The sequence below is a fragment of the Alosa pseudoharengus genome, unplaced genomic scaffold, assembly GCF_046254945.1.
Source record: "Alosa pseudoharengus isolate Yale_2024_CS ecotype anadromous, Long Island Sound unplaced genomic scaffold, YU_APseudo_1.1 YU_APseudo_1.1_scf_3, whole genome shotgun sequence".
In the NCBI taxonomy this organism is placed as follows: domain Eukaryota; kingdom Metazoa; phylum Chordata; class Actinopteri; order Clupeiformes; family Clupeidae; genus Alosa; species Alosa pseudoharengus.
Window position 1 is genome coordinate 9,777,065 of NW_027468718.1, and position 19,066 is coordinate 9,796,130.

A 19,066-nucleotide genomic window follows, 5' to 3' on the forward strand; every position below is an offset into this window, starting at 1 on the left:
GTGAAAGAAAATATAAAATATCACATCATCCTCTTCACTTTCACATATACAGAGTCTACTAAAGACCACATCAGAGATGGAAAATACAACAGGTAAATATTGTTGCTGCATGCTGCTTTATTTTAATGTTACGCGGTTTCTAAGCTAAAACATTTTTTGTCACATACAGCAAACAAAATGGCAAATATGGCTCTTTTTTCTATAGTCATTGTCTTCAGGACCTCGTCTCACGATAATGTAGTCCAACTTTGTGAAAATGTTGTGTGCTACTTCTTAGCAAATGGGAAAACAGTTTAAAATGTTCTTAACTTTAATCAAGCTACTGATGTTACTGAACTGGTTAGATAACTAGCAACAGCCTATATTAATATTCAAATATTATGACAGGCCAGTGATCTGTAATTTTATGTCATAGCCTACTGTGTACAGTGTAAGCAGAAAGTTGATTGCCCAGTAGGAGGCAAATCCAAAATGGAGTCATGCATAGAACCTATTGGAAAAGCCCAGGATGTCCTCTTTAAAAGACGACAGGAATTGATAGAGTAGTTCAAAATGGTAAATAGATATGGATGTACAACCAAAGTACATTACAGAGGACACAAGTCTATCGGGTTTGGTCTCAGGAGGATATGGTTTTCAGGGCATACTAGAACATCATGGGGGGAGGGGGGGCAAGCTAATGCATTTTTTTTTTAATTTTTTAAAAATTTACAAAAGCATCTTAGGGAATGTCCTAAACATTTTTGAAAAGTGTGTAGCATGACTCATTTCAAGTATGATACCCATGGGAGACCCTCAAGAGTACATTTCATACCTATAAAATTACTGCATTTCTGCAATCATAGGAAAGTTACCTGATTATACTGCACTTCATTCCCAGCAGTCCCTCCTCCTGGGCCCATTGAGTTCACCTCAGTGAAGCCAGACTCTCTGTGTGTGTGCTGGAGACCTCCTGAGGGACTGACTGGACCCCACAGATTCAGGGTCTCATGGACGGGTGAAGGAATCCAAGAGCAGCTGGAAGTGCAGGACCTGAAACTACATGTTCAGGAGCTCACTCCAGGAGAGAAGTACACATTTACTGTGGTCACCCTCATGGAAGACGACAGACAGAGTCTGTGTGTGTCTGCAACTGTGCACACAGGTTTGATTTATGTTCTTTGTACGATATAGAGATAATAATTAATTAGTGTACAGTGTTGTTGAAAAAACTGACAATAGCTTTATAATCAATGGATCCGCACGTGAAACACTTGGCATACAAAATCTTGATACAAGGCAGGCAAATTTGGTTGTCATGAACATGTGATAAGCATATGATGTCGTGAACATGTGACTGCAACATGCACAGGGAGAGGCACTGGCGTGTCGAAAGTAGAAACCAGTTACATTTAAAATGACATCTTCTACTTACTTTGCAGACCAGTCTTATCTTGCTTTAATACAAGCCTTCAAAATGTTTATTATTCATTATTTGTCAAATTAAAAACTAGGCTAGTTAATCTTAATTCTCAAAGCTCTGCGATACTCATGTGAAATAAAACACTGCAGTAAAGCATAATTTTGCAAGACATGTCTGAATTAGGTCTGTTGTTAGTAGTTAGCAAGGGTCTGCAATGTAAAGAGGGAGCCTCAACTGCCACAAGAAACTTATCTTTTTTCTATTCCAGATGTTCCTAAACCTGAGTGTCTTGCTGTGGACATGGATCTCACATCAGTGTCAGTGAAGTGGAGCAAACCAGCAGGAGTTGATCAGGCCTCATACTTACTGACCTTCCATAGTGATGGGCAATGTCTACAGACCATCTTCACCAAATCAGCTCAGCACTGCTTTTCTGAGTTAGAGATGGGGAAAGAACACTCCATCACTCTTTCCACAGTGGTGAAAGGGTTTCAAAGGCAGTCCTTCACTAAAACCATCAAAACAAGTAAGTGCTGGAATAAGAGACACAGTATGTAGAATACTTTACTTTTTTGTGTCTATTAGCCTTTAGACATTTTCAGTTGCAAATAGTATTAAGCAAAATGTCACAAAGAGGTAAGCGGTACTGAGGGATTTCTAATACTGAACACATTTTGTAGCATTCAGAGAATATTCGCTCTCGGAACGACACCCATCCCCTATTTCCGCCCTCTTACCTGTATGTGTCACTTAATATTCATTTCTATACAAACCAAGACGGCAGATTGCTAAAGACACGCAAGCACCCACACCATAAGTGTATCTAAATTAGCTATGTACCCAAAATGACATTTTACCGTGACTCGAAAAGCTGTAAACAGTGTTGTGGTTGCGTGTAATCCGCTTGGAGCTCCAGTGGATCAGCCCAGCACTAAACTCCGAGTGTGGTAAACAAGAACCAAATAACCAAACCAGATTTTGTTAAAATCTAAACACCTGTGGCTACTGAAAAACGTAAGGTTCATTTATCAAATGTATTAAAAGTAGGGCTGTCAATCGATTAAAAAAAATAATCTAATTAATTACATACTCTGTGATTAATTAATCTAAATTAATCACATATATAATTTTTGCTGTGAAAGTATTTGAAATATTTAAATTCAAATAAATCATTGAATAATCAGCATTAGTGACATTAAAGTTCAAAAACTCTTTTATTATTATTTTAATAATGGTCATAATAATCTATGATATGACCTAATATGCTGAGGATATAAATTCAAAAGTGCTTCGGGAAGAAGTTGTTTTTCACATACAAGGTATTTCAGGCCACAGAGGACACAATGAAAATAAATTAACACTCCCCTCAATGTCAACACTATTTCTTTGCATTGATGTGCGACTTTAGAGTTGATGAACTCCGGTGATATGCAAATTCCTTGCTGCAGACATTGCAGAGGACTTTATTTTAATCAACACTTTATTTTTATCAACACCATCAGGCCGTTTTTTAAAAGTAAATGTTCCAATCAATGATCTAGGCATCATATTTTCTTCTCTCTCATTCATTTTACAGTCTAATGGTTACTGACTACAACGGCTCGGGGTCAAAGATCATATGGAATCGATTAATCTGCATTATTTTTTTAATCAGTTATTTTTTCTCAAATTAATGAATCGAAATGAATCAGTTATTTTGACAGCCCTAATTAAAAGTATTAAAAACATTGTTGTTTTAGAATTTTCGAACGAAAGGGGCGGTAATTGGTGCTTTTACGATAGCTCTCCACAACAGTGTGATCTAAAATGTTCAGAGATAAATTTACTTTGATTTACCACTAATATTGCACGGTCACCAGGTGTTCCAGTCCCAGAGAATCTGACTGTGGCCTCAGTGACTCCAATATCAGCTGATCTCAGCTGGAGTCAGCATCAGGGGATGGAGCAGATTCCACACAGCTTCCTGATCTCCTACCACAGTGAAGGGACTGAACCACAAACCATCTCTACAGAGTCCTGCAGCACAACACTTACAGACCTGCAGCCAGACACTCAGTACACTGTCAGTGTCTGCTGTGTGCTCATCGAGGGGGGAACGAGTCAGGCTACTTCAACTGCCATTCAAACAGGTGAGAGGTGGCAGAATTATGTAATGTGATTTCTCACTTCTCCCCTTATCATATGTATTATACTTATGCCATTGATTCTATAAACATAAAAACAAATCTAAGTTCCTCGTCAAAGGTATCTTGACTGTGACAATGACTTGATCAAGACATTGAGTTCAAGCACATGTCATCTTGGAGTTGTCTGATGGCAAAGATGTCATCTTGTTAACCCACCTCAAGCAATTAGATACAGATATACAGTAGATATACGCTAGAAATACATTCTTTCTAGCCTCTCTGGTGTCCCCGTGGTTAACAAAAAGGCGGATGGGGAAAAAATACGAGGTGCCCTCTTAGATGTTCACCAGAGTGAGAAAACACAGTGAAGTGCCTTTGTAACGGTAAGAGAAAACACAATGACAATGAGATGCAGTGCCCTAGTCTTCCTTACCATAGACACTGTAGGGAGGGTTTTCCCAAAGTCTGTGCCATGATGATAATTATGGGTAGCCTACCATTTATACTATAAATACCACAAATACTATAGCTTTTCTGCATTTGTATAGGGACAGATACAGTGGCGCCGCCAGCCGTGCCGTAATCGTGTACGCACTGTTCGTACAACGCTTTATTCATGAAATCATTCAATATTACAACAATAAAAATAGCTTGTGTACTGTCTTAATTGAAACATGCTTTGCGCACAAATGATAGCCTCTGTTTAAGGCAAAAAGAATGGACATCTCAAGATAAGGATACATTAGAAGATGATTGGTGTAAACTTTGTCACAACATGATAAGCAGTTCTGGCGCTTAAAAACGCAATGTTCCATTCAGTCATAAATCATTCAAGCGTAGTGCTCGTCATGAAAAGAAAACAGCAGCTTACTATTTTACAGGTGTTTAACAGTAGGGCCTAATAGGCGGACTGTTCACAGTTATGCCGAAGGCAGTGAGATTAGGCATTGCATCCTACAGTCTCTCTGTTTGGAGCATCACAGTTCTGGTTTCAAGATTGATGAGATTCAGTTAATGCGTAGAGTATGGATCGTCTCAAAGTTTGGGACAACCAAACAGCAGTGTAAGCAAATCCTTATTGTTAGGTTACCATAGCTGTCTTTTCTCTAGGCCTAGGCCTATCGCAAATCGCGACATAAGCTCATTGGTTTCTTTTTTATTTTCTTTCCCTTGTTCGTGTGTTGGGTAGTGAAGTGATAATGCATTCAAACCAATATGTTCACGTCATGTGAGCCAGAGCCGATATGGCCAGAGCTGCTTTCTCTGTAAAGGTATTTCTGTCCCACCCAAATTGCGTTAAAATGGTGTATTTAGCAGCCAGAATTTAAAAACAATTCCCGGGGGTGAAATCTACGGAGCCCTCCGGGTGACATGGGTTAGAAAAAAATAAAAAAAAGTAGTGGGGAAAAAAAAACATGAAGAAGAAAAAAAAAAACGATGCACTTTTGCGGGATCTCATTGCGGGATCTCGCAAAGTTTTGCGAGATCTCGCAAAAAGTTTGCGAGATCTCGCAAAACTTTTTTTCTACTTTTGGAACTTGCTGGGCTTCCTACTTGACCCCAATAGGCCCACAAACCACCACCGCCAGATGGCAATCGTATCATGATACTCTGATTGCTCTATCACTGTTGCGTGTTGTGGGTTTTCTGGACACATTACATAGGCCTATGACAAGGGAGGGAGAGGGAGACACCTGCGTGCAGACACGCACACACAGCAGGCTACAATAAATTGCCTAACAGACAGCAGCCTAATTTCAAGGTATCACCAGGGTGCGATTTGTAGGGGGGGATGGTGAGGATTTCCCCAACTCTGGTTTTCCTATCCCTACCTCTGCTAAATTATTTTTATCTCCGGTGGGGACAAGGATTAAACCCCTTGATAGCGATGAATGCAACTTAACTGCTAGCCTACTTAAACTCTTGAAATCTAGCGATCTTCAGTGTCAATACATCAGAGTAGGCTATTCAGTAGCCTTCTGGCAGACGGCGCATATTTCTGAACCTCATCGAACACAAAAACATTGTAACATTTTCAGTCCCTCTCAACATTTTAGTGCGGGAACTTCCGCAGGGAAAACAGCGCTGAACCAAACATGAAACGCGCTCAGAGCAGCATATCGTCTTACTTTAAACACCTAGTAGTTTGCGGTGGACGAACGAGAAAGCACTCGTTTGATAAATCAGCCAGTAGGCTAGGCCTAGTAGACAAATAACTTACAGAAATAATCTGTACAGCAAAAACAAATGTTGGTGGGTATTTAAACTATCTAGCGGGTGTTTTAACAGCTGCAAGAAATAGAAGCATTATGGCCCATATGTTCTGGTTCGTAAATTATTTTCATAAAACTTCAAGTTGCCCTATAACTTCTCTCCAAACTCTTCACTGCACTGTAGCCAATTAACTGACAGTATGATAGTAAGCTATTTATTTTCTGTAGGCTTCAATAAACACATTTATTTTTTCAACATTTACAATATTACGCACAATATTGCGCAATGTGTAGGCTATTTGTATACCAACTAACACTGTTAGCCAATTCACTAACTCAAGACTTCAGTGTCATCATATACAACATTTTACATAACAAATACAGAATGGATGGAGGCAGCAAAGGTAGAGGAGTCATTTCAGATGGGTCAAGAACAAGGTGAATTTGTATGTTTCTCAAAACGTAGTCCAACCCTGCATTAGAGGAGCTGAGCACACTCGCTGTTTAAAGTCATACACAACGGTAAACTAAAACTAAGCTAAAGGTAAATGTTACAAAGTTGGCAAAATTAATATAGGCTATTATTAGCTATGAAATTATTCGTTCGTTCATTTTTTTTTTTTTTTTTGGGGGGGGGGTTACAAACATATTCAAAATCCCCCCCCATCCCCCCCTCTGTTTTTTACACAAATCGCACCCTGGGTATCACTAATACCTATTAAATAAATGTAAAGGACACAGAACTGTAAGCTCAAATTCAAAAACGTTTGAAGTCTACCCAAACATATGCAAAGGGAATATATATAAATTGTGTTGCATATAGCCAGCTTAATTAATGTCAATTTAAAGATTATGATTAGCAGTTTCTATGCATTTTTCCATTGATAGTTACAGGAAGCCACGTTTTGTTTAAACTATTGTTGCTTCTAGCCCACGTTACCTCCAGTTTCACTTGCTGCAGGGACGCACACATTGCATGATCGATCATAAGCGTTCTATCTCCGATGTAGAACTCAAATGTGTCTTGATGCCGCCGTTTGTAAGATCAGATCAAATAAAACGTTCTAAATGGAACGCAATGTAATTAAGCTGTTCCTTTCCAAGCGTCTTGGAGACGTACTGTATGTGTGCTGACTGGGCTATGTCTATATAGTTGATGACACCAAATGAATAAGTATTGTAATTATGTTATTGGTAGTCGGAGGAGGAGTTACACACACACACACACACACACACACACACACAACTCGGGATTTACTTTTCACAGTTTATTCACAAGAATTAATTAATACACCACTACCTCCCACACACAACCACCCCGCATTCATACAACCCGCTTAAACTACCCGCTTTCACTTTGACTCCCTGCATTGTGGCAAAAACTGTCAGTCAGACAGTGAATTTTGGTTTACTAAATTAGCATAATGCGGTAGCAATTATCATTTCAATTCCTCTGAAATCTGCTCACTGCAGACGTTACAATGCAGACCCAAGCAGCAGCCTTGAAAGACGTACACTTTGAATTTGATCAGAGCGGCTCTGGTTCTTCACCTAACTTGGTGTGATTGGCTGGATGACCGTTCAATCAAATCAACAGACCTATTTGTGTCTCTGTGTTCGTTATAGATACGGTTCCAACTCTTTACGGGAGCGTTTATTTCCATATTTTACTTTCAATTTAATCTGACAAAAAGTGTGAGGGATATAATCGTGTTCCAGCAAAACTGTGTACATTATAACACCCACATCCCCCACGCTTGCTACGCGCCTGCGTGTGTGCGTGTCTGCACGCAGGTGTCTCCCTCTCCCTCCCGTGTCATAGGCCTATGTAATGTGTCCAGAAAACCCACAACACGCAACAGTGATAGAGCAATCATAGTATCATGATACGATTGCCATCTGGCGGTAGTGGTTTGTGGGCCTATTGGGGTCAAGTAGGAAGCCCAGCAAGTTCCAAAAGTAGAAAAAAAGTTTTGCGAGATCTCGAGCAACTTTTAAAAAGCTTGAACCACCTCTATGTGGAGAGTAGCCACCGTTTTTTGGCGTAACCATGGTGCATAGGCTACTATGGAATACAACCCTAGCGGCGCCCCTGAACAGATAGGTTAGGCTAATATTTAATTGCCATTTTGATGCAATCTGCATTTTTTGTATGTCAATGTACCCTTCAGACATAGACATTATTAGGTTAGGAAAACAGGACTGAATTAAGCCTCAATTGAAACAAGTTGTCTTCAAGCCTTGATGTTTGTGTGTCTCTAACTGGTATATTTAGCTAATCTGGTTTAACCAGACTTACTGTAGGCCTGTCATGATAGGGACCAACCAGCATCGTGACAGGCATAGTCTTATACCTGACCAATACACATTGATCAGTTATTCCTAACTGTAGTGGCAAAAAAACAATGTTTGGGTTGGGTTTTCCCTGTAACCCCCTGTTTTTTTTCTATTGTTTCAACCACCTGGAGAATGTGGGTACAGGGTCAGACTCACAGCCTGAATCCAAGAAAATGTTGTTGTTGAATGTTTGTCAGTATTTAATGCAAATAAATTTAAATACGTTTTTAATGTTCTTAAATGTTTCTTTATAACGCTTGGAGTTAAGCTTTCTCGCTCAGGCTGAGCTTTTGTAACGCAGATCCAGGCCGAGGTCAAAGACTGTATCTGCTGGCCTGCCTTCTTTCAGTCATGTAGGCTACTACACACTCCAATTTATAGGGTAGCACCCTCTCCACCTGTAGAAGGAACACTCTCAAATGCAACGAAAATAGACAAATATAAGTAAATTATGACAACAAAAATAAACTAAAATGCGACTCCTAAAATAATGTTACTTCCTACTTCGCCTATAACCTTAACAAACTGATCATAAATTGCCTTAGCAGTCAGGAAACAATTAATTTAGGCCTATCTTTGCTACACATACAAATGTACACATTCTTCTGATAAACATTTTAAATAGTTGCAGGCATTGCTTACTGTTCACCACAGACACTTTCATTTTTTTTTTTAAATTAGCGTCATCCGCTCTCATCGCTGATTAGCCAGCCACCCTGGTGACGGAGGGAAACGTTGGTGTGTTGTTAGGTGCCAGATTAGTATCTTAGTGAAATGAACGGAGATATTAAGTGGGCTAACATTTAGCTGCCAAAAATATGATGGAGAATACCCCAGCCCCCCTACCAACATCACTGCCTTTGGTTTAGGTTTCATGTATTTGTTTGCAGAAATAAACCATTTATAGCATGTCAGTCCCCAGACCGTTGTTGTGTTTTCAGGGTGCCCTCCAATTCAAATGTAAATTATCATTAAGTTTCCCTGACAACTCAGGCGAGAAATAGATAATAACCCGACAAACACCAATACTGTGGAAATGGATTTGTATTCATGTATTTTGGCAAGTCAATTTTAAAATGCTACAACAAAATTCCCACAAAAATGATAAAATTCCCTTACTTTCAATGTCTATAATTGACTTTACATTACAATGATATCCCATAAATTCCATGACCCTAGAACCCTGGTGGGAACCCTGTGTTTTTTTATCTGGTTTGACTTTCAAAAATCAACCGAAAATATGAGGAATGTTGCTCCCCTTCATGTTAGATAAGGATATATTGAAGATGAATTCCATTTGATCCAAAATTCTTTTGGTCATTGTAATGACACTAAATTTGCTGAAGGAAACTCTAATGGTACATTTGTGCATTATAGGTAGTTTTGTTCCTGAGAGGTTGACCGTGGATGCACTGGACAGAGAATTTTACAAATGGAAGGCCGATCTCAGCTGGAGTCTGCATCAGGGGATGGAGCAGATTCCACACAGGTTCCTGATCTCCTACCACAGTGAAGGGACTGAACCACAGACCATCTCTACAGAGTCCTGCAGCACAACTCTTACAGACCTGCAGCCAGACACTCAGTACACTGTCAGTGTCTGCTGTGAGTTCAAAGATAGTGGATTGCAGAACAAGTCAGCTTCCACAAACTTCCACACAAGTTAGTTTGTTTTATGTCCGAAGGCATACAATGATACAGATCTTTGGTTATAATGTTCTGATACAATCACAGTGATACGTAGTTTATTGATCCTTTTTGCACTCTTGGTTGACAGGTGAAAGGAGGATTGTGCTTCTGGGAAAAACAGGTGATGGTAAAAGCAGTGCAGGAAACACCATCCTGGGAGAAAAGGTTTTTGCAGTCCACGCTTCTCAGTACTCTGCCACATGTCAGTGTGAAACGCAGAGTAGGATCATCAACGGGAGGAAAATAACAGTCATTGACACACCTGGATTTTTTGACACAACTGTTCGAGAGGAGTCGTTAAAATGTGACATAGCGAAATGCATCTTTGACAGTTCCCCAGGCCCCCATGCCTTCATCATTGTGCTGAAAGTAGGAAGGTACACAGAACACGAAGAACAAATTATACAAAAGATTAAACAATTATTTGCAGATGATGCCTTCAAACATGCACTGGTTCTTTTCACACATGGTGGAAGCCTGGATGGTCAGACTATTAAACAGTTTGTGGAGGAGAACAGGAGCCATCCTGGAGCTGCTGGGAAAAGAACTACACTAAAGGACCTTGTGAATGCGTGCCATGGCCGGTGTCATGTCATAGATAGTAAACTCTGGAGACATCAGGAAGAGGGGGAGAGTAGCAACAGAACTCAGTTAGCAAAGCTGTTCAACACAATAGAAGAGATGGTGCAGGAGAATAATGGTGGCTATTACATGAATGAAATCCTGACATTAGTGGAGGAGGCCATACAAGAGGAAATGCAAACACTGAAAGAAACACAACAAGTTCAGAAACAGAAATTATCTGACAGGGAGTTAAAAGAGAAAGCCAAACAGACAGTGATGATGAGGATTATGGTAAATACAGCCGTGGCCACACCTGCAGTGATGCTGGTTGGATTTTTCTGCTTACCCTCTCTTCCAGCGCGACGGATCTTAAACAAAACAGCAATTCAGAAAGCAGCTGCTAAGGCCAAACATCCTGGTGAAGCCATAGTAGAAGCATTTAAAATGCTAAAGCAGTGGTCACATGTAAAGGTGATATTCAAAACATTCACAGAATGACAGAAAGTAGAGAGAAGTAAATAAATTGTGTTGGCTACTGGGAACGTACAATGCCGATGGCCGTATAGGATGATCCAGAGCATTTAATGAGCACCACCACACATATATGTTGTATTGTGAAACAGGATGTGGCCATATCTTCATGGTTCTGTTTTCTTCAATCTCACACATCTCAGAACTATATTTTCATTCTTGACCATTTCTGACTTTCCATTTTCATGAATGCTGGAAAGGTGCAGTTCTGTTTTCTCTTCACTGTGAGTGCAATGCCCCAGCCCATTAACCTAGACTGGCATAATTCACTGGAAGTTAGCCTATAGCTAAAAGAGAGCTGTAGGCCAACTAGTCTAACCCACTTCCAGCGAATTGGGGTAGATGTCAAATAAGATTATTTCCCAAGAGGTTGGCATGTTTCTTTGAATCAGAATATAGATACATCTCAATATGTTATATGTGCAATGCAACCATGTTAAGTTATATTGTTTAATTGTATAAATGCTATTATTGTACAACAAAGCCTTGTATATTATCCAATCTCTTGGTTTTAGTCATCGGGCCCTAATATATATGATAGGTAAAGTCTACAGTCTAACCCTAAGTTTTTAACCCAAGCTAAGTTTTTTTTAAAACAAATCTTCTCAATGTTAATTTAATACCATGCGCAAGAACCTAAGCACAAACATCAGCTTAGTGTTCCCTTATGCCATAAGACAGAGCTCATGCACAAGACACTTTGCTCATTGGGTGACTTTGCACTTTGCTCTTCACTTAAATTAGGGCCCTATGATGTTTACTAACATAAAATCGAATTAATTAACTGTCACGGTTCCGATGTTACCCATTACATTACTAAATGTATCTGTATATTTGTATGTAAAAATAATAATATAAATTTAATTAATTTAAATAATAAAATAATTAGTTTGATAAAGTTGAAATTGATGCTATTATACTCTGTCTGTTTGTATTTTTATATTGCTGCATTATTTGCCCATATATTTTTTTACAGTGATGACCTCTGAATCTTTACTCCTGAAGGATATAAATCTAGATGTAAATGCCTTTCTGGAATGCTCTTTTTACACCCAACCCATCTCAGAGCACCGTATCTAATTTATGGTGGACAGACCAATGTTCTCACATTACTGGGTGAAGAGCTACTCCTACTGGACTTAATTTGAACTACAGGATTTGTAAAGAAATAAAATCAGGACAGAACGTTTAACAGGATGAAATGAAATAAATATTCAACATTACCACAATCACCATTCATCATCAATCAACAAGCCATATTAGCACTTAAACTATTTTACTGTGGAGCCATATGTGTAGAGTGCAGTTTGACATGGCTTCCTGATATATGCAAGGTCTTTAAAACCTGTATGAATCAGTCAGCATTCACTGTGCCCCTCCATTCACTGTGCCCCTCCACGCATACACGCACTAAATGACAGTTCCGCTTACATAAATTACAGGAAAATATAACATTTCCATGATATTCTACATTTTTTATATCCACCTGTAGGGTAAATATAGAAACTGTACACTATCAAAATGTCTTTGTTTGGGCATTCATATCTTATTCCTGCCCAAACTTCGCTGGACTGACCAACAGTGTGAGAAAAACAAGTTCCTAACAGGGGCGGAGTAGGGCACTAAAATCTATCCGGAAAATTCTGACCGCACCTGCCCCCCCCCCTCCCAATATATCAATAACACAAACAAAATGTATGTCAATTTTAAATACTAAATCTATTCTTTTTTATCTGAATGATGACCCAAATTATGTTATGTTACTTTGTGTGGACCTCCTGTTAATGCCACACTAGTCTAGACAGATAGATTGAAGGGGCCACCGAAGGGATTTTTAGTGTGTCAGTCAAAAGTTGCATGACCCTCCCTTCCTGCAACAAATTTTTCAATGACCCACCAACAGATTTGTCAAGAGACATAACACTCCCCTGCCAATTGTGGATGTCTTCAGCACTCGCTGCTTTGAATTTTGAGGACACACAGTGATATCGTTTTTTAATCAACCTCTGCTTTCTGATCTTACACATCACACTACACCAAGATGGTGGCCATTTCAGTAGATTTACTCACTAACATTGTTGTGGAAACACAGTAAGCATGGAAACTAAATGCACTTCCTGCATACCTGCATTACTTCAAATACTAAGTTACTCCTTTAGCAAGTATAAGTATATATATATACACTCTTTTACACTAGTATTCACACAAAATAAAATAATATAACATTGAGACCATTCAACAAAGCACACTGGCTAATAACAAATTCAACACATGAACTGGTTGCTATGGACTCGTCTCTAGGCTTCCTCAGTCATTGTATATTTTATCATATAGGCTGCCGAAGCTGAACATTATCCAAAACTCCACTTCTCAGACGAGCGTCAATTTGTGAGCTTGCAAGCTACCACTCCTTTCTGAAATGACTTGAAAAGGCTGTTTGCACAATTTCACAAATAATCACAGGGACTGAAATATACCTAACATGGCAACTTTTTCTAGGTTTATCACGTATTTTAACTTTTCCCCTGCTGTCTTGCCGTTTTAATATTTTCCTGTAGAATATCTTATACTCTCATAACTTTAGCCCTGCCATCAGGCCTGTCTTTGTGTTGTCCTGTTGTTACCCCCTTGCCCTTCCAGCAAAACAGATGTCTTCAACTGATCGTTTTGCTTGCGTGAAGATGGGGAACATTCGTCCGTATAAGAAGGGGAAGAAGGGGGGAAAAGGGGAAGAAATTCGCAGGTTCGAATCCAGACAAGAGCAAGAGCAAATGAACAGATTTCATTTTTATATTTGCTTGTTTTACAATCAATTCCTTATCTTTTCATAACGTTTTGTCATTTTTTAAGTAAATTATTAAAAACTCACATTTACTTATGCAATTGTGTCCTATATGTTAATTTGGGGATATCATTCATACTATATTGTAATTGTTATGTCTCATTCAAACTGCACACAGCTTCTTAAAATTATAAGTGGAGTGAATATACAAACAGGGGAAATTCTTTACTGGTAGCTGAGTTCATGCTGATCACTGCCACCGGAGGGAGGAGAGGAGCCTGGCCGCGGCTCAACCAGAGCTCGCTCGTTGGCTACAGGCTGCATCACCGCTGGCAGAGAGAGCCGCTGTTTTCTGCTGGATTACGAGCCTGGAACATGTAGCCTACATGGGGCATTTCACTTGCACATGCACTCAAGTTTCTTTAAGATTGCGGTGTCTTTCTGCCATCTGTGAGGCTGCAATGATTAGGCCTACATTATCCCAACTACAGTGATAGGTGCGCGAGCTCCGTCTATACAGTAAGCCTATTATTTGTTCTCACTTGTTTTCACGCTAATAATCAAGAAGAAGGCTCCGCTCCAAAGAAAAAAACAAATTGAACACTCATTAATGAGCAGCACAAAATACCCACTTTCAGACTCGTTGTTAAGCTCTTTGCCAGCTCAGATAAATAAAGCAGGTGAAATTATTTTAACAGCTAAAATAGATAGTATAAGTTATTGTGGGGAAAATGTCTTGGATGAGTATATTTTTATATCTTCACTTAATAGAATAGAATAGAATAGAATATATTTTAATGTCCCCATGATGGAATTTGTTTTAGCACAACATAACCCAGTGATCGACAACTTAGATAATTCACTTTAATATGTTTGTTTATTTGTAGGCTATTTGCATTTTATTCAAATACAAAGAAATGTTATGTGAGAGTATGGTGTTTGTCCTTTTTTGTTTAGTGCATGGGTTTACTAATGTATTTGTGCTAATTTAACATTTTGAGCCTGTTTCTGTTTATCTGGATGTTTTGCCCCATGGCACCCTTGAATTAATCAGTGCCCCACTAGTGCCACCCTTGTTAAAAATGTCTAGAATCGCCACTGCTGCCATTCATCCAAAGTTCCCAGATATTTTGAAACACCTGTTAGCAATCTCTGATGTGGATAACCACGCCCCTTTTTATGCAAATTTTTTTTTATGCTGTCACCACATGTTTTTTGTTATTGTTTTGGTGTGACACGTGAGTGACGTCAAACAAGACCCCGCCTCCTTGGCAGCCATGTTGGATGTTGAGTCATGTGACCGTCATGTGACTGGTGTCAAACAAGACCTTGCCTCCTTGGCAGCCATGTTGGATGTTGAGTCATGTGACCGTCATGTGACTGGTGTCAAACAAGACCCTGCCTCCTTGGCAGCCATGTTGGATGTTGAGTCATGTGACAGTGTCATGTGTCAGTCATGTGACTGGTGTCAAACCCATGGCGGCCATATTGGCCTCCAAACCCACATGTGTGTTTTGTTGTTATTAGTCTATTATGTGTTATGTGATAAACATTGTATGAAATGTATAGGATTGTTAAGACCTGAAAATATACATATAGTATGCTACTAGCATAGCCTATAACTTGTGTTTAGCATGTTGTTAGTGGTTTTGGTTGAAAAATGTGGTAGCTATAAGTTACAAGTGCTAACCAGTAGGCCACAGCTGTCCCCCAAAAAAGAAATAGAGCTGCCAAAACCCGGGATCGAACCAGGGATCTTTAGATCTTCAATCTAACGCTCTCCCAACTGAGCTATTTCGGCTGCCAGGCTTTAATGCAATGCATTGTAATGTAACCTTTATAAGTGAATTCATGGTGTCCCTTAGGTGACCAAAATGATAGTCTATGAACCCCCCTTACATTGTAGGGGTGGTGTTTTGTCCGGGCATGTCTCTGAGTGTATTGTTTGAGACCCCTTTCATGTGGGGGGTCTGCCTACTACCTACGTACACTATTGCTGATAACATTGTAAAAGAACTGTTTATGAGTAGTGACGTCTGTATGCAGGCACATGGTCATCTATAAACCCTTTTGTGTGGGTGTGTTTTGCCCCGGCATGCCTCTAGGTTTGAGATTATAAAAGCTGTGGTGGTTGTATAGCTATCATTGCTGACGTTCTAGGGCCTGTGTGGTTTGAATCCTAAGCATGAGCAATGAAAGACACGCCTCATACTATTGTGACGTTATATCACCCTCCCACATCATTTGATTCGTCCCACCCCAACAGTTTAAAAACCCCATAGCAGGGGTCTGATTTACCTGATTTTCATTCTTGACCTGGTTGGTGTCAGAAGGAAGAGCATCAGCATGGATCGCTACGCATGTGAGTATGTGTCTACATTAAGAAATATTCTCCTAAGTATACTTTTTTGATCTTCTGAGGGGATATGGGCTATGCATTTATCCCAATCTGTGAGTAGGCCATGGTTGACCCTAAAATGTTTTCACCTGGGGTGGGGTTCGAACCCACGCAGACATATGTCCATTGGATCTTAAGTCCAATGCCTTAACCACTCGGTCACCCTGGTATATGAAAATGTGTGGGTCTATATACATAGGTCTATGGCCAATGTAAAATATCTCATTGACATTCACACTTTATTTAAAAACAGTGTGTTGTTCCTGAGTGGTTTTAATCCATTGGATACATCTGATTCAGAATCTGTCGACAGACCCAGAGGTGTGAATCAACTTTGTAAGTATTCGCCTAATCTAAAATGTCATAACAGGTATGGTTTAAGCATTTGCTAACAGTATTTACAAACATTGTATTCTGATTGTTTTATGCATTTTAGTGAGTGGTTCTATACTCAACACTGGTGGTGGTGATCTCGGATTTGAAGGTATGGTTTGTCAGATTTTTTGCTTGATTTTATGTTCGAATCTAAAACGTATTTCACTCGCATATTTATTCTTCTATTTTTATTTTGTAGCGTCAACCCATGATCTATCTGGCCAGTGTGTTATCAGCCTCGAAACATATGGTCTCTTGTGCGCTGACGAAGACGAGTTGGATGCGGATGAAGACAGCAGGCCTGCTGCGCCAGGGTGTGAACTCAATTAGGCTTATTCGATCTACGTAATAATCAGGTAATAACGTTCGCAGCGGCCATTTTGTTGATATAGAAAATGCATAGGTGGTTCTATTTAATGCAGCTGTCAATTGACAAGCGCGACAGCGCCGGTATGATCGCTGTAGGCTATTTATTTATTTGTACAAAATTTAACGTGATGGTAGGCCTATGTTGCAATAGGCCTAGGCTACAGGGCAGGCCGTTCTAACAACAGCAATACAGGCCGTTCTAAAAACAGCAAATAGCCCTATAGAGTCACCCACTGTCAGAAACATACCTGTCAACTTTTTTCCAGCTGTCTTCCTGTTTTAATATTTTCCCGTAAAATATCCCATATTTTATTACTTTCGTAACATTAGCCCCATCAGACTTGGCCGTCTCTGTACTGTTGTCCTGTACCCCCTGCCCTTCCAACGAAAATATGTTTTTAAAGCATCGTTTTGCTTGCCTGAAGGCGACCTACACAGAACAGTGTGGGAGAGAGCACGATTTGACGCCAATCTCATTAGACCTGGCTTAGCTTCACACCTCGTTTAATTAGTGCAGCAGTTTTGTAGTAGGCCTACGAATTCTTGCTCTCAGCAGAGGGATAGCAACAGAAAGACGAATGTTGAAATTTAACCCGGAAAATCTCCCTTATTTTCGTTGCTCAATGTTGACATGGTCAGAAAACGAGAAAAGAATGAGACTGAGAAGTAGTCAGCGCAGGAGAGACTTGTGGCTACATAGGATAAATAGCCTAGGCCAGTGTTTCCCAAAGTCTGGGTCGCGACCCACGGGTGGGTCGCAGGAGATTTTATTTGGGTCGCCAGCACAATTTATGTTGTGTTATAGGCCTAACTGATACCATTTGTCATTTGATACCAGGAAAGCTAACAGTTTTCTATTAGGATGTAGATTGTTAACTACCACAGTCACGGTTTTGTCATAAAAGCTCATGAAACTGGCGCATGAAACTGGGGGACGAACGCATCGCAGAGGGGGTGCCTGAGCATGGATATCTACCTCTCAAAATGAAACCGTTCTGTGGGGGGCCTGCCATGTACCTCGCAGTTGCAAACTGCAAGGGACATGAATCCGCCTATTTGCAACATTAATAGATACCAGTTCCTCAACTTTACCGATTAAAATCTAGTGACCGTGCTGTCAACTAAAGCAGACATCCATAGACCGGACATAAGGCCATTCAATTTGCATAGTTTTGATTGCAGATGCAATCTTTAAAGTTAATAGCAACCTCCTCACATTCTTATTTCTGATTTAAAATTCACAACAGTGCATTAATCTTAGTTTACAATTTAAATGGGCATTTTAAACACTATTCCTCTCGTTTTCTACCTCGCAATATTGCGCAAACGCCTCTTGTTCTGATATAACGACTATACAATATAATATAATACAACAATACAATATAACGACTTGAGTTATTTGCTGTTTACATTGGAATTGACGTCCACAGTGTTATGGACCCATTTGTCTGCAACGCAATGTAGCCTACAACATTTTTTTTTTTAGAAATACAGGAACAGCTTACTATGCTGACGAATGACGACTGCGCAACATGCGAGAATTTCCCCTACTCTCGGATGCGCATTAAAACGTATTTTCAGTAGTCATTTCCAACTTTTCACGCTGATGGTGCTCAAAATGCAACACAACCGTGTTCAAAGCAGAGATCCTATAGCAATGTATGGTTGGGGGAGGCATAGAAAAGTTGGAGAACCTGTGGCCTTAAACAATATTGGTGGTTGCAGGGTAGATTTGAAGTGAAATGGGTCGCGATGGTCTGTCATTTTTAAAAAGTGGGTCGCCAGAAAATAAGTTTGGGAAACACTGGCCTAGGCTAAACTTACAGCCAACTCCTCACATCGCCATTATTATTTGTATTATTAATACTATATTATATTGTCCTCTGTGGGCTTAAGTTAAATACGTTTTAGACAGCGCAGACAGCTGCCCCTATGCAATGCGGAGACATCAGCAGTAGCCTGATGTAGTCGCCTACCGTAGATTACCTTTGGACATATTGCATTTGCATAGATAGCATTGCTAGGTAGGCAATGTTAGCCAACTTTTACAGTAGCCTATACTATATTTATTCATGATGCGCCCTTTTCAGCTTGTCTTAGTGGCACGGCAAGTGGCAAATAGTAGGAACAAACTCAGCGGAGAAAGATATCAGTAGATACTTCTGATTTGTATAGTGTTTTGTTCACTTGGATTTTGGAAATGTTACAGAGAAATATGTTAGCCTTTTCTGCCTCCAGACCATGTAGTTGCATCATAGACAGACAAAAACGATCACTGGC

At 39.8% G+C, this 19,066-nt stretch overlaps 1 protein-coding gene and 2 non-coding genes across 6 annotated transcripts in view; 1 reads left to right on the plus strand and 2 right to left on the minus strand.

Moving 5' to 3' along the window:
- Positions 1-11,691, plus strand: part of LOC143100157 (uncharacterized) — a 71,336-nt gene extending 59,645 nt beyond the window's left edge. For 3 of the 4 annotated variants that reach the window (XM_076263118.1, XM_076263120.1, XM_076263121.1), the window contains 6 exons: positions 53-92; positions 881-1,144; positions 1,671-1,928; positions 3,262-3,531; positions 9,456-9,740; positions 9,856-11,691. In XM_076263118.1, coding sequence (XP_076119233.1) covers positions 53-92; positions 881-1,144; positions 1,671-1,928; positions 3,262-3,531; positions 9,456-9,740; positions 9,856-10,829 — 2,091 coding nt within the window. In that variant the 3' untranslated portion in view covers positions 10,830-11,691. The remainder of the gene's footprint in view (positions 1-52; positions 93-880; positions 1,145-1,670; positions 1,929-3,261; positions 3,532-9,455; positions 9,741-9,855) is intronic. The other variant, XM_076263119.1, reaches the window with a different exon arrangement.
- A 3,681-nt stretch (positions 11,692-15,372) lies between these two features.
- On the minus strand, positions 15,373-15,445 carry trnaf-gaa (transfer RNA phenylalanine (anticodon GAA)). The gene has a single exon. It is a non-coding gene; the product is annotated as a tRNA-Phe (tRNA).
- A 683-nt stretch (positions 15,446-16,128) lies between these two features.
- Positions 16,129-16,211, minus strand: trnal-uaa (transfer RNA leucine (anticodon UAA)). Its single transcript has one exon. It is a non-coding gene; the product is annotated as a tRNA-Leu (tRNA).
- Between the last annotated feature and the right edge of the window lie 2,855 nt (positions 16,212-19,066).